At 45.1% G+C, this 16244-nt stretch overlaps 1 protein-coding gene across 2 annotated transcripts; it reads right to left on the bottom strand.

Moving 5' to 3' along the window:
- Window positions 1–12781: 12781 nt before the first annotated feature.
- On the bottom strand, window positions 12782–14605 carry LOC117528054 (tetranectin-like protein). 2 transcript variants are annotated; one of them, XM_034190584.1, is made up of 3 exons: window positions 13986–14605; window positions 13801–13887; window positions 12782–13256 (listed from the first exon to the last, which is right to left on the bottom strand). In XM_034190584.1, the coding sequence occupies exons 1-3, from the start codon at window positions 14212–14214 to the stop codon at window positions 12859–12861; spliced, it is 714 nt and encodes a 237-aa protein (XP_034046475.1). In that variant the 5' UTR covers window positions 14215–14605; the 3' UTR covers window positions 12782–12858. The 2 variants fall into 2 exon arrangements, with proteins under 2 accessions (XP_034046475.1, XP_034046482.1); XM_034190591.1 differs by having other exon boundaries at window positions 14013–14604.
- Window positions 14606–16244: the final 1639 nt, after the last annotated feature.

Genomic DNA, 16244 nt, shown 5'->3' with positions numbered 1-16244 from the left:
CTCTATGTTGAGTGTTCCCTCCTCTTCACATTTGATGCTAATGGCTTCGCCTAATATGCAATCCCCCAGCTTTCCCTGTATTCCTATGTTCTTGTAGGCTTTTGATTTAATGTATACCAAATTATATGTTTTTCCTGTGTTTAGAATGCCTTGTTTAGCTGCTATTGCGGCCATGGCCACGGCACAGTCCGTTGTATGTTTTGGATGTCTATTTTCTCCCATACTGACCACCAGTAGTATTGTCAATCCCTTGAATAATTCCTTAATCATTGCTCTGATGACTGTTGAGATGTGCTACTAGATGTGCTACTAAGTGAGCCGTCACTAGATGAGCTGTCACTAGGGATGTGTGGTGTATCTGTGCTTTGTCTGGGTTGTACTTCCTGCGGTTCTTCTGTCGGTAAATCTACTGAGTTGCTGTCCGAGTCTGATGTCTCCTGTGGCCTGTCTATCTGTCGGTCTGTATTTCTGTCTGTCTGTTGGCCTGCGTCTCCAGTTGTCTCTGAGTCTGCATCTGAGTCTGTCGCTGCTCTATCTGGCAGGGATCCACTACTCTCTGAAGCTGTGCGTCGTCTTTGTTCAGTCAGTCTCTGTGAGCGCCTTGGCCAGTGTTCGCCTGGCTGCAGGGAGGCGTGGCCTTCCCTCTGTGCTTCTTCTGGCTGCAGGGAGGCGTGGCCGTCCCTCGGTGCTGCTGTAGGGTCTCTGGCTTCTCCTGCTTCCCCCCTTGGCCCGGCGGCCCTGCCAAGACGAGCTTGCCGAGGCCGCAGGGGCGCTGGGCCACCAACCCTACAGCAGTGGTTTAAATGAAACCAAGTGTCCTTACCGTCTACTTTGACTGCTGTACGTGAGGCAAGAATAACTTTGAAAGGACCTTCTCGGCGGGGCCTGTCCCACTTCTTTTTGAACACCTTGACGTAAACCAGATCACCAGGCTGGATGCTCTGATTTTCAAGTGGAATCTCTGCTTCTCTGTCTTCTGTAGCACCTTTGACCTGCAAAAAGATAGTTTTGTGTATTTGGGTTAACTGTCTCAGATAATTATGCCATTCGTCTTGTAGCTGCTCCAGCGATGGTCCTTCGTAGGGTCCTCTCAGGTATGGAATAGGCATCGGCCGACCTGTAAGAGCTTCAAATGGTGTCAAATGGGTTAGTCGGTTAGTTTGTGAGCGCATTGACAATAAAGCAAGCGGCAACGCATCCAGCCAGGTTAGTTTGCCATTGCTGTCTGCTATGATTTTTGCTAGTTTGTTCTTTAAAATGCCATTAGCCCGTTCCACTGCCCCATTTGATTGAGGGTGATAAACACACCCAAACTTCTGTTTGATACCCAATTGTTTGAATGTTTCTTGTGTAACCTTGGCTACAAAAGCCCTACCGTTGTCAGATGAGATAGTATCTGGAATGCCAAATCTTGGAAAGACATCTCGGCACAAGAATTTGGCTACCGTTTTATGGTCTTGATTTGCAGAGGCTACTGCCTCAATCCATCGGCTGAATCTGCATATCACTACCAAAACATATCTCATTCGTTTAACTCGATTTTCAGCTCCCATGTCTATGAAATCCATCATAAGATGTCTGAATGGCCCATCAGGGACCGGAATGTGGGCTAAAGGGGCTGTGAATGATTTCCGGACATTGTACTGTGCACATACCTCACACTCATTCAACAAACGGTCCACTGTTGCTGCCATATATGGTGACCACCAGACAGCTTTTAGTTTGTTCAGAATTTGGACTCGCGAACAATGATCGGGTCCGTGGGCCCAAATGATTGCATGTCGTAATAAATTGGTGGGTAACACAAAATGTCCATGACTACTGCGCCACAGCTTGTCCGCTGGCCCCTGACTGCGTGTCTCAATAGCGCCTCGTTTAACCCACATTCGTTTTTCTTCTCCACTGGCCCTACTTTGAGCCACTATCAGTGCGTCAAGTGAAACCAGTGGGGCACAATCTTGGATGGTTAGCAGGGGAAACATATTTTCTCCTTGTGCTCCTTTGCGCGCTGCGTCATCTGCTAGATTGTTACCTTGAGCTATGATGTTATTATTCTTTTGATGACCTGCACATTTAATGATGGCTACCTCAGACGGTAATTGGAGAGCTTGTAACAGTTGGGAAATCGCTTCTCCATGAGTGACAGGGGTGCCATCTGCTCTCAGGAATCCCCTTTGTTTCCAAATGTTTGCATGTACATGACATACGCCATAAGCGTAGGCTGAGTCTGTGTAGATATTAACACGTTGATCTTTAGCTATCTGGCAAGCCATAGTTAAGGCTTTGATTTCTGCCAGTTGGGCTGAACAAGGCTGATCAATTCCTTGGGACTCCAGTAATTCAAAGATTTCGCCATCCGTGTTTAGTTTAACAATCCCCATACCCGCATGCAATCCCGCGGCATCCCGAAAGCATGAGCCGTCCACGAACAGGGTTAGATCTGCATCTATGGCGTGATTATACAAATGTTCTCTGGCTCTCAAAAATTTCTCTGTCTCTGCCACACAGTTATGTGGAGTACCATCTAACGGTGTGGTCAATTTGGTGGCGGGATTCACCGTGTGACAACGTTGTATTGTTATTTCTGGAGCGGACAACACAACTTCATATCCAGTGCGTCTAGCTTGTGTTAAGACAAAACATTGACTGGTTAGCAGGGCATGTAACTGATGCGACGTGTACAACGTTACTGCATGTCCCATGATTATGGATGATGCTTTTTGAAATGCAAAGGCAGCTGCTGCTAGACCCTGATAGCATGGTGGCAATCCTGTTTCAATGTTGTCAAGCTTTGTACTATAATAGGCCAATGGTTGTTTTCCTTCATTTGTTTCCTGCATTAGTACAGCACAAGCATATCCAGTTTTTTCAGTAACATACAAATGGAAAGGTTTCCCATAATCTGGGTTACCTAACGCGGGAGCAGATTGCATGTCTGTTTTTAGGGCCTCAAAAGCTCCCGTTGCCTGATCTGTCCAGACGAGGAGAGCTGCATTGCTTGTTTGCCCCACTGCTCTAATCATGGCACGCAAAGGTGCAGTTTTTATAGCATAATCACAAATCCACGGCCGACTGTACTCTGCCATCCCAAGGAATGAAAGCATCTGTCCCACTGTTTGGGGTTTGGGAGCCTTGATTATAGCCTCCACTTGGCTTGGGGCTATACATCGCGTGGTCCCACACAACTGTCTTCCCAAGTATTCTACTTGTTGTTTGCAGAACTGCAATTTGTCCTTACTTACTTTATGACCTCCATCTGCCAATGCATGCAATACAATTAATGAATCTTTTTCACACTGTTCTTGAGTCTCTGATGCAATAAGGAGATCATCCATATATTGCACCAATGTACTGGGTATGTCAAGGTGTTGTAAATCTTCAGCCAGGACTTTGTTAAAGATGGCTGGGGACAGGTTCAGTCCCTGAGGTAGCCGTGTATACGTTAGCTGTTGTCCCAGAAATGTGAATGCAAACAAATGTTGTGAGTCTGGGTGCACAGGCACACTGAAATAGGCTGAACACAGATCTATTACTGTGTACCATTTTGCTCCAGCAGGGATGCTTGATAGTATAGTATGCGGATCAGGTACTATAGGTGCATCCATTTCTATTATTGCATTGATAGGACGCAGATCATGTACCAGCCGATACTCTTTGGTATTGTTTTTAGGGATAGGATAGATAGGAGTATTGCATGGGCTTGCAGTTTTTATTAAAACTCCAGCTGCCATTAGTCCCTTAATTACTGGTTTTATGCCTTCAATAGCCTGAGGTTTTAATGGATACTGCCTTTGGTGAGGCAGTTTTGCTCCCGGTTTTACTTTTATTTTTACTGGTAAGGCTGTTTTTACTAGTCCTACATCTGTTTTGCTTTTGGACCACACCACTGGTGGTATTTGCTCTAACAATTTCTCTTGTTGGGCCGATAACACCATCTGTCCCTCTGGTCTAGGATTGAGCTCCACTTTTTGAGCTATAGCCTCATCATTTACTTTTAAATTAATTCGTATAAACTGCTGGTCTTTTGACAGATGTACTTGTGGACTTTCCATGTTTTGCCATTCTTCAACTTCTGAGGCTGTCTTTACCATTGGACCTAGGTCATGGGATTCGTACTTTTCTGAGACTAAAAGGGTCACATGAGGTGTGGCATTCGGCACTTGATACCATTGTTGTTCAGCTGAAGTTAGCTTGACAGAAGCTGCGGCCCCTTGGGGGCCTAAATAAATTTCTGTGGTGGTTATGTGAAACAGCCGTTGATTCATCAATGCATCCCAGCAGCATGCATAGTCAGTTTGTTCTTGTTTGGCATCGAACATCAGGGTGACATGTAAAGGTAAACTAGGTGTACATACTGCTTCATAGTGTTGTTCGGCCCAGGGCTTCCATTTTTCCCATTGCAGTTGAAGATTTGAATTTTCTGGTTGTAACTTCAGCCAGTATACCATGGGTTGCACAGGTCGGACCTTGTTTTCCATGTCCATAAGCACCATAATGTTGGCGAGTGCTTCGTCAGGAAAGTGTATTTGCAGTCCTTGATGGGTACACACTATCTGGGTTTGTAGCTTACATAAAATGTCTCTTCCCAGCAAATTCACAGGTGTATTTTGTGAGTATAACAGGGGTGCTTCAATTGTTTTTTCTGCAATCGTTACAGGAAGTGGGCGTGTAAAAGGTATTATTTGAGTTTTCCCAGAGAAGCCGATGGTCTTAATTACAGACCCAGAGAGGGGGAGATGAGCGCCCATTTTCCCTATGCAAGAGTATGTTGCCCCTGTATCCACCATGAAAGGGAAATCTCTGTTTTGTATATTAACAGTGACGGTTGGCTCTTCCTTAGGTATCATCGAAATAGCCAATGCCACCGTTTCCCCCTCTGTCTTCTCTAGGCCTCCCTATTGCCAATAGGCAGAGGGTCCAACCCAAGGTCGGGCCGGACAATTTCTCATTCGATGTCCAGGTTGTCCACAGCTCCAACACTCATTAGAGGGTTGATCCCCTATTGGGGGTGTTGGTCCCATAGGCGGTCCCGCTTGACTGTTCCTGGGAGCTGAGTTTTGGAATCTGCTTCCAAATGAAGGTTGGCGAGATCCTCTTCGCCACCCTCCTCTTTGACCTTGAAAGTTCCGTGACTCTCCTCTCCACCCATGACTGTAGGTGGGTCCATTTCCGGGTGTGCCAGTGCTATGGTAGTGATAGTGATGCTCCACTGGTGCCGAGACTTCTCCTGCAGCAGTGCTCCCTGCTGCTCCTTGGGGGCTCTGTGTGGCTGTTACCACAGGTGCCTGTATGGTGGCAGCAGTGTTTGTCGTAGGGGCTAGGCTTGCCGACTCAGAAGGAACAGGGGTCATCATTGGTGCCTGGGTCTTTGTTTTTTCTTTCTTGACTTTGGTTAGCTCTCCCAACTGCATCTGCACCAATTTTTTCGTCAGGGATTTTGCTGCATCTTCTTCTTTTTGTTTTTCTTTCTTGTAGATTTCAAGATGGTGACAAATATGCTCAGAGTATAAAGCCCAATTCATTTTTGATAGTCCCACAACTCCATCTAGGGCTTTCTGAACCTCATCTGGTAGAGCCTTTTTTACAGTTATTTTAAACAGGATTTCAGTTGCTGGAGAATGGTTCCATGCATTTCCTGTTTCCTCCGCCCATCTTTTCTGGAATCGGTGCAGGAACTTCTTTGGGCACTCTTCAGGTGTCCATTCCTCATCATCCAATTTAGAGGGATCCAAGACCTCAGGGTACTTTCTTCTCAGTCCTTCCCACATGGAGTTTCTATAGCGATTAAAGGGGACTTCATCATGTTGATTAGTGCCCATCATTTGTGTTAGTCCAACCTTTCCTGCTAATTCTTCAGTGTCATGTTTTCCCATGACATGCATTAGCAAGGCTTTTATGTCACCTAAAGACAAGGTTACCCCTGCAGTGCCCTCTTCTAAGGCAGTTATCCATCTCCCAGCTCCTTGGGTGATGTCTGGCAGCCTGTTGGCCAGCCCCACCATGTCTGTCCAGCTCCATGGGGTATACACATGATGACCATTTCTAACCACCAATGGGCATATGAGGTCTTCGTCCTCCTCTTCTTCTGTGGGGGCTCCATACTGTCTTCCAGATCGAGTGCGACTGACTGGTTCCAGGCAGTCTATCCAGTTGGTTATATCCTGTTCTAAAGCCGCTATGTCTTTGGCTACACATTGTTGTCTTTGCCTGAGTCGGGCCTCTTTTGCACTCTCAATGACGATCTCACCAGAAATTTTTCGGGTGGGTGGCTCTATAATGTGATTCCCTTGATTGGGCGTCGATTGTTGTAATATTCTTCTTTCCTCGGCGTCCCTATGTCTTTGTATTCTTTCCTTCGCTAGCCGAAGTTGCTCAGCTAGTTCTTCATTATCTCTTCTGGCCAGATCCAGTGTGTCACAGAAGCTCTTGTGCCACTCTTCGGAGCCTCTATAGCCTGTGAAGGTCCAGTCGGCTGACTTATGGTGGGAGGGGACGGTTTTCAGTGGACCTCGATGTGCAGGCGGAGCCTTCAGGTCTCTCTCTTTATCCTCGTCTGCCTCCGTGTCACTGTTATTTGTGGCCCCCCCTGCTGGTCGTGGTGTGCGACCACTTACTTTCGGACTTGGAGACCTTGTATGATCCATTTGACAGACTGAGGACCTGTCTCCTTGTGGCTCTCGAGCTTTTAGTGTCAGTGTGAATTTGCCCTCCACATCCATGCCTTGGTCCTCTTCACGAGTTCCTAATACAAATTGTCCAGCTGTCTTCCCCATATCATGACGTTTATATGGGGGTGGCTCTGCTTCCCAGCTCGGTGCACTGGCTTTAGTCTCTTTGGATCTTTCCTCTGTCATTTTTTCTCTTTTCTGCTGTAGCCTCTGTGCTTCCTGCTTGAACAACGCCAAAACTTCTTTTTCTTCAGTGCGTTTTTTGTTGTTATTTACGTTCTTCTGCTGATCTTTAATTTCTTTTTTCTGTATTTCTACCGCAACTGCTTCACACATCACCGGATCAAATGATCCCTCCAAAGGCCATTGCCTGCCCCCATGTGACCTTTTGTGCCACTTTTTCATACATTGGTTGGCCTTAATGCGTTTTCCTGGATATTTTCTTAGTACTAAGTCTAGCGGGGTACTTTCCCGACCTTGACCTTGAGAGTTACCCATGTAACCCTGACAAACGCTATGTGAGGTGTTTCTATGGTGTTCTGGTAGTCCCTCAGGGGCTGTCCTGATCCAGACCAATAACTTGCTGGCTGTAACACCTGTTTTGTATTTTAAACCCTTAAAAGGATTAAATTTCCAACTGTTATGCCCGTCTTCTTTTTCTTTAACTAAATATGAAAATTTACCTGTTTCCCACCGAACCTTCCTTGGGACCACAGTCAGAGTCAACCTAGGAAACAGTTCTTCACCTGGATCGGTTGGTAGTGTTACTAAATGATTTAATGGTATGCTAAGTTCTTTATTAGGGTCAGCACAAAGCAGCTCCAGCCACGGGGTTAAACCCTGATGCCACAGACGTCTTATCAGCAGCTCCCAATTAATTAGAGGGAATTGTTCTTTCTTTTGCTTCAGATTGATTACCTTAGTAATCTGCCATAATTTCTGATTGATCTCTTGTTCGTCCTGCCAATGTTCTGCTCCTACCCTGTCAAAATAGGTCCTTTCCAGCCAAAAATGTGTCCTGATTCCCTGGGTTTCGATGTCTCCGTCAGTCAAGTAATGTTCTGGGAGTATTATTTCATCATCACTTAAGTCTCCCATCAATGACTGTCCCAAGCATTGATCAGTCTGTCAGCTTTTTCACTATAATCTAAGCTTTATCTCTTTTGATTTATAACCAATTTTATTTATTTAATCCTCTTACAACCCTAACACTTCCTAATGTCTTTGCTCCCGACTTTCTATTTTCCTTCTAATTTTTTTAACTTTCTGCTTCTAGTCTTTTTCTGCTATATTTGTTTATTAGTTTTCTCTCTTTGAAATAATATCTACCTTCTCCGTATTTACATAGCACTCTTCTCCTGTCTTTTTCTTCACTGTCTCTGTTTCACACTTTCCTCTCTGCCTGTCATGCACCTCCCAAGTCCTCCTGTTGGGTCTAAATACCTCCCCCTCGTACTCTTTCACATTAATCTTGTATGTCAGCCAGCTTGCAAGCCCTCACAGCTTTGCTTGCACCTCCCCGCTTACTCTCCACTCTCCCACACACAATTTTCAACAGCTTTATACACAAAAATTATTAAAAACAACTTTCTATATATCTCTATCTAGACTTCTGCCACTTTTCACTCCGCGGCTTTAAACAACCTTTTTATTCACTTAACACCAATGTGTTCTGTTTAAGCATGTATCTCTTCTTCACGTTAGACAGCTTCTCCGGCGCTGTCAGCAACTTCATATATTACTTTTTTCAAGCCCTCTTTGAGCGTACAATATTTCATTTACTTCTACGCCTTACCGCGCCTCGCGTGCGTATCCTGTGCTTAATATATTATTTTTCACCAGCTCCTTTCTGAGCATACAATATTTCATTTACTTCTACGCCTTACCGCGCCTCGCGTGCGTATCCTGTGCTTACTATATTATTTTCACAAGCTCCTTTCTGAGCATACAATATTTCATTTATTTCTACGCCTTACCGCGCCTCGCGTGCGTATCCTGTGCCTTTCTGCACTTTCTTCTACCTTTTTTTTTTCACTTACTGAGCTCCTCATGAGCTTAAGGTGCCTTTGCACTGAAAATACTCTTTTTCTTGTCTTATAAAAAACTCATATTACTGTGTACTTAATTACTTATTCTTCTCCCACGCCCCACAAGCGTGTATCTGGTGCCTTACTGCACTATTTTCTGCTTCATTAATTCTCATGTATTCTGCACTAACTCTTCATTCATTTTATTTTTTTTTTATAGTTTTTCTCTTTTCTTAAAAAATGACGTCCTTTATTGAGCTCTTTTACTTACTGTCAGCTGTGCCACTTTGCACTTTTAAATCTCTTTATCACGTACGGTATCTCTACTGCGCCCCCTCAGGCGCTTATCTTGTGCTTCCTCTGCACGTATTCTCTGTTAAACTCTTTTTCTCACTTATTTCACTTCAGTCTCTGTTAAACTCTTTAAACAACCTTGTATTACCTTGTATCTATTTGTCAGTATACTCCCCTAAATTAACCCCTACAGCGCATGCTATCAGCCGGCACGTTAGTAACGAATTTCAACACCAATTATTCTCCAAGCATCCAGGTTAGTTCTTCACGCACTCTTTCCGCACCAGAGTTCATGAACATTCCTGACCTTTCACTCACACAGACATTCTTTTTCCCGGGAACACACACACCTTCTGAGCATTTTATCTACAAGGCCTGATAATTTTCAATCTTATCTTTTTTTTTTAGTCTCTTATCAATTTTCTTAGTCCAGGTTCTTTTGGGTAAGAGGCAATTAAAAATATCACCTGTCAACTTGGGCGGAAATCCCGACTCACTCCTCCAGATCGTGCAGAAGTTATAAAAGGTTTCTACTTACCTTTTAGTCGTGATCACTGTTATTTACGGTCTGGAGGGATGAGCTGGACTGCCCCAGGCTGCCGGAATGCCCCTGGACCCTCCTGAAGCTGGCTCGCCAAGTTCTGTCGCGGCTCGTCTTTAGTCTTCTCAGGATGTCGTCTTTTAGATAAAACAAACTAATTGCAAGTGATATGCTAGAAAATGACACAACACTTTAGAATAATTCAGCCTTAAGCAAGATAAAATGCACAGAGTTTTTAAGTTTATTTAAGCCTTCGACACAAAGCTTAGACAAACTGAGTCCTCTAGAGAGACTGAATATGACAACCGCGCTCGTCTATTTATTGGAGACCCGCGGGCATCGCTCCTCCTTCGACTTTTTTATTTATTTCATTCCCAAGACATGGTTTTCTATTGGAAGCGTCCTCTAGTGAACCCTAAGCAGGTGTTAGGCCATTATTTCAATGTGACAAACGCTCCCATTAAAACATGAAGGATTTACAACTGATTTTTTAAAAGACCTTCAGCCACAGGTGCAGCTGGCCTGAGGCCCCCCCCGCACGTGGCCTCAGCCACACGTGCAGCTGGCCTGAGGCCCCTGCACGTGGCCTGCGGGAAAGCACCTAAAAGGCCTTGGAAAGCCCCTGACAGACTGAATGACTAATAGAGCCCTTTTTTTGGGTTGAACACCTGCTAGTTCAACCAGAGGACATACAGTTCGGATCAGGACACTTGATAGTTCATCACAGTTCAAATATGGACCTAAAAATTATTCTACACAATGTACAGAGACATCCTGGATGAAAACCTGCTCCAGAGCGCTCTTGACCTCAGACTAGGGTAACAGTTCATCTTTCAGCAGCTCAGTGACCCAAAGAACACAGCCAAGATATCAAAGGAGTGGCTTCAGGACAACTCTGTGAATGTCCTTGAGTGGCCCAGCCAGAGCCCAGACCTGAATCTGATTGACCTTCTCTGGAGAGATCTGAAAATGGCTGTGGACCAACGCTCCCTATCCAACCTGATGGAGCTTGAGAGGTGCTGCAAAGAGGAATGAGCAAAACTAGCCAAAGGTAGGTGCACCAAGCTTGTGGCGTCATATTCAGAAGACTTGAGGCTGTAATTGCTGCCAAAGGTGCATCATCAAAGTATTGAGTAAAGGGTGTGAATACTTATGTATGTATGATATTTGCAAACATTTCAAGAAAACATTTTTCATGTTGTCATTATGGGTGTTGTGAGTTGAATTTTGAGGGTAAAAGTGAATTTACTCCATTTTGGAATAAGGCTGTAACATAGCAAAATGTGGAAATGTGAAGCGCCGTGAATACTTTCAGGATGCACTATATATATATATATATATATATATATATATATATATATATATAGGGCAGCAGGGTGGCTTAGTGGTTAGCACTGTTGCCTCACAGCGAGAAGGTCGTGGGTTCAATTCCCGTAGCCTTTCTGTGTGGCGTTTGCATGTTCTCCCCGTGCTTGCGTGGGTTTCCTCCCACACCCAAAGACATGCAGGTTAGGTGGATTGGAATCTTTAAAATTGTCATTAGGTGTGTGTGTGGGTGTGTCTGTGTTTGTTTGTCTGTTTGTGGCCCTGCAACAGACTGGCGTCCTGTCCTGGGTGTACCCCGCCTCGCACCCTATGGCTGCTGGGATAGGCTCCAGCCCCCCGCGACCCTTAACTGGACTAAGTGGTAGAAGATGGATGGATATACGAGGTCTGTCAATAAATCAACGGTCCTTTTTATTTTTTCAAAAACTATATGGATTTCATTCATGTTTTTACGTCAGACATGCTTGAACCCTCGTGCGCATGCGTGAGTTTTTCCACGCCTGTCGGTGACGTCATTCGCCTGTGAGCACTCCTTGTGGGAGGAGTCGTCCAGCCCCTCGTCGGAATTCCTTTGTCTGAGAAGTTGCTGAGAGACTGGCGCGTCATTTGATCAAAATTTTTTCTAAACCTGTGAGACACATCGAAGTGGACACGGTTCGAAAAATTAAGCGGGTCCGCACGTCGGCTCGCAGCCGCCGCGACGCTCCGCCACAGGAAAAACACCTCTGTTGAAAGCCTTAAGGACAAGTTGGAACATGTCCTGCTGTTAAACAATTTCTCATATACTCACTCCACTGAAAGCTATCAAAAGCCGCCTGGATTTTACAAATGGTTATCAACACGGAGGTGTTTTTCCTGTGCCGCCGCACTGCGTCGGCTGCGTCCTGACGCGCGGACCCGTCCGCTCGTCTTTCATTAAAAAAATCTCCTTTAACAGTGGAATATCCGGATAAAATGCTGAAACCGACTTCTTCTGAAACTTCTCTGTTCTCTCACGACGTCCTGGATCAATAGAGCCTGAAATGTGGAGGTTTTAAGCTTGAAACAGGCTGATGACGCCGCCTGAGAGCGCTGAGCGACGTCTCGCACGGTGAAAAGTCCTTAAAGCGACAGAATCACCTCAAAATCTCTCATCAGCCGTTAAAATTTTCACTGAAAACCAGCTTAATTTTTCGAACCGTGTCCACTTCGATGTGTCTCACAGGTTTAGAAAAAATTTTGATCAAACAAAGCGTCAGTCTCTCAGCAACTTCTCAGACAAAGGAATTCCGACGAGGGGCTGGACGACTCCTCCCACAAGGAGTGCTCATAGGCGAATGACGTCACCGACAGGCGTGGAAAAACTCACGCATGCGCACGAGGGTTCAAGCATGTCTGACGTAAAAACATATGAATGAAATCCATATAGTTTTTGAAAAAAATAAAAAGGACCGTTACTTTATTGACAGTCCTCGTATACATATATATATATATATACATATGTATATATACATATATATATATATATATATATATACATATGTATATATATATATATATATATGTATATATATATATATATATATATATATATATATATATATATATATATATACATATATATATATATATATGTGTGTGTGTGTCTATGTGTTAAACTAGGTCACGAAAATGAAGAATGACACATAATTTAAATCCCATGGCTTTATTTTATTACATCTGATAACATATTAAAAATAATCAAATATTTTAGGTCATTTTTAATCTTTATTACAATACTGAAAATCAATGTCATTTTTAACTACATTTTTAATCATCTTTCATTCTTATATATATATATATATATATATATATATATATATATATATATATATATATATATATATATATATATATATATGCACATATATATAATAGACAATCCATTTGTTTCAGTTATTTAATAATTTTTTTTGCAAGGCCAGTTCATGGACAGGCAGAGACAGCTTTCATTAAATGAACTTTTCATATGTCAAAAAGCATTTCATGGAATGACATATTCACAAATGTACCTTTTCAGGCTGCGACACACTTCATCGTGCCACTTTCCTTGTGCACCCACAGACAGAGCCACACAGCTTTCCCTTTTGGTTCCTGTAGGCTGCCTCTTGGAGCCGTCCCAGTTAAAGAAGCTGATGGGCAGACTGTTCACATCAACATACTGGCCCTCTTTCACTATGTCTGCCACACCTATCCAGAAGTCCTTGGATCCAGGAGTACTTCTTTTTACGTAGTCTCTCAGTTCATTGTTTTCCGTCATGTCTCGTGGTGTTGCAAGAGTTCCTCCTTGTGCAATACAGTCTTCATTTGCTTCGTGGTAATGTCTGGGTTCCTCGATTGTAAGATAACATTTTCTATGGGCTTTGATGCCACGCAGACAGACTGAAAACAGAAAGTATTTGTTTCATGTGTTGAATTGCAAAATATGATCAAATAAAGGTGTCAATACTATTTTATCATAATTATAATACACATATAATCACAGCATACAGTAGATTTTTATTGTTAAAATAGATGTCATTCCTTAAAATTTAAGGAATGACATCTGGCAGAAATTGCAAGACAATTTAAAGCTTAAATTGTTTTGCAATTTCTGCCATCCACCCTTTTCCCATGTGTCAGGCATTACAGAGTGCCCCCTACTGGTGACTTGGCACTTGAAAAAGTTCAAACTGTAGTCAACAAAACAGTACTGTCTGCAAATCAGCCAAGGAGTATATAAATCAGTTAAAGAAGAGCAATGGTCATTAAATACTGCACAAAAGTTAAATATTTGATTTTTAGCAGTTTTTTATTATTATTTTTAAGTTAACACTTCTGCACATGCCATGAAAAAAATGTAGTCATTTCTAAATAAAGCATTAAGTTTAGTAATGCAAAACTCTTCTGTTGTCAAAATCCACTTCACACGGTGAGAGCAGTGTACCTGTCTGCAGCGCTTGCATCTCTTTCAGTGAATTCACCTCCTGCCAAAGCCTCTCCAGCTGGGCCTTTACATCATCGTCATCTGCAGCTGCAAGTCAATGAAGAAACAACAGATTCAGGTCAGGCGAACATGGGGTAAGCCACAGATTATTGGTGTCAGGAACCATGTGCTTTGTGTGTAGTTACCAGACTGATGAGCTGACACAGCCTTCCTGGAGCGAGACGGGTGACTGGAGCTGGAGTGGAGCAAAGAGAGGCAGAGCAGGATGAAGACGGGGAGGGCCAGACGTACCATGTCTGTGGTCAGCGGACACAGTAGCACACCTTGTGCTGCAATGACAGGAACCAAAACCTCTGTGGGGCGGCTCAATATATACTGGCCGTCTGTCTGCCTTTCTGGGTAGGAACGCTTCATTGGCTCATACTGTTTTCTCCAAACATCAGGAGGAGGTGAAAGGGGTATATGGGTGGAGTGTCAAATAATGATTTCCTTGTGTCTGGCTATTGATAAATATTTACTTGGGACAAGGCACACGAAACAGTATTCTCTGCCATTTCAAAAACAGGCTGGAAATTCATTGACAGCTGCACTATTGGACAGTATTTTGCAGCATGCCCGCATATGTCACCTTTGACCTCTCAGATTGTGACAACTGAAAAATAATGTCATTAAATATTAAGCATGCTGTTAATCCATCCAAACATTCTCTGAACCCACATATTCGAGTTAAGGGTCACAGGGGGATGGAGCATATCCCAGCAGTCACTGGGTGAGAGACAGGGTACACCCTGGACAGGCTGCAAGTCTATCACCGCACTAACAAACTTATACTTGCCTATGGTAAATTTAGAATTACTGTTGGGAAAGTGTAGGTACACGGACCCACAACAGGGGGCGCAAATGAACAGACAATGGAGTAGGTCAAATAACAACACTTTACTGTTGTGAATGTGCACAACAAATACAACAGATTGCAACAATAGACAATAGTCAATTCACAAGGTGTCGTGTGGGCAGGCTCGAAGATAGGAGACGCCTGTCCAAAGCAGAACCGGAACCACACGATTTCCTCCGCCACCAGACCCCGGGAATACTGGAGCCGCCAAGTCCCGAACTCCCAGGTGGCCACTGCCTCCGCGTGTCGGATCTGGTACTGCTGGCGAGGAGCAAAAAGCAAGTAAATGAGGATGCGTTTGCACCCAGGAATCAGCACGGCAGGAAAGCTACCTCCACCTCTCGTTGGAAAAGCAGTCCAAAAGATAATGCACAAAAGTCACAAAGGAGATTGTCAAGCAGACAACTGAGGTACGTTACCTTCCAGGTAGAACGATATCTCGGCAAAGAGGTGGAGATGACGTCTTGCTGATATACCGATGCTGATCCGATGAGTGGTGACAGCTGTCATAGGTGATGAGTGTCAGCTGTCATCCCGGCTGCTCCTGTGAGGCGGCAGCGCCCTCTGGTGCTTGGAGCCCGCACTCCAGGCAGGGTGCCCTCTGGTGGTGGTGAGCCAGCAGTACCTCCTCTTCAGCGGCCCACACAACAGGACCCCCCCCTCAACGGGCGCCTCCTGGCGCCCGACCAGGCTTGTGCGGGTGGCGGCAGTAGAAATCGGCCAGGAGGGCCGGGTCCAGGATGAAGCTCCTCTTCACCCAGGAGCGTTCTTCAGGTCCGTACCCCTCCCAGTCCACCAAATACTGGAAGCCCCGGCCCATCCTACGGACATCTAAGAGCCGGCGCACAGTCCAAGCTGGCTCGCCATCGATGATCCGGGTAGGAGGTGGTGCCGGACCCGGAGTACAGAGGGGTGAGGTGTGATGGGGCTTGATCCGGGACACGTGGAAAACGGGATGGATCCGCAGTGAGGCCGGAAGCTGAAGCCTCACTGCGGCTGGACTGAGTACCTTGATGATTTTAAATGGACCGATATACCGGTCCTGCAGTTTCGGGGAGTCCACTTGAAGGGGGATGTCCTTGGTAGACAACCACACTGCCTGCCCTGGCCGGTACGTAGGGGCCGGGGTCCGCCGACGGTCTGCATGGGCCTTCGTCCCCATCCGGGCCTTCAGCAAGGCAGAACGGGCGGCACGCCACATCCGACGGCCTGGACCGAGGGCACATTGACCTCTCCCTCAACCACCGGAAACAAAGGAGGTTGGTACCCCAGACACACCTCGAAAGGGGAGAGGCCGGTGGCTGACGACACCTGGCTGTTATGGGCATACTCGATCCAGGCCAGATGGGTACTCCAGGCCGCCGGGTGCGCGGCTGTCACGCAACGCAGGGCCTGCTCCACCTCCTGATTGGCCCGTTCTGCTTGCCCGTTGGTCTGGGGATGATACCTGGATGAGACACTAACTGTGGTCCCCAGTTCCCGGCAGAAGCTCCTCCAGACTTGCGAGGAGAACTGGGGACCGCGATCGGAGACGATGTCTGTTGGGATC

Source organism: Thalassophryne amazonica, chromosome 2 (genome assembly GCF_902500255.1).
Source record: "Thalassophryne amazonica chromosome 2, fThaAma1.1, whole genome shotgun sequence".
NCBI lineage: Eukaryota > Metazoa > Chordata > Actinopteri > Batrachoidiformes > Batrachoididae > Thalassophryne > Thalassophryne amazonica.
This window is presented reverse-complemented; position numbering and strand designations above follow the sequence as displayed.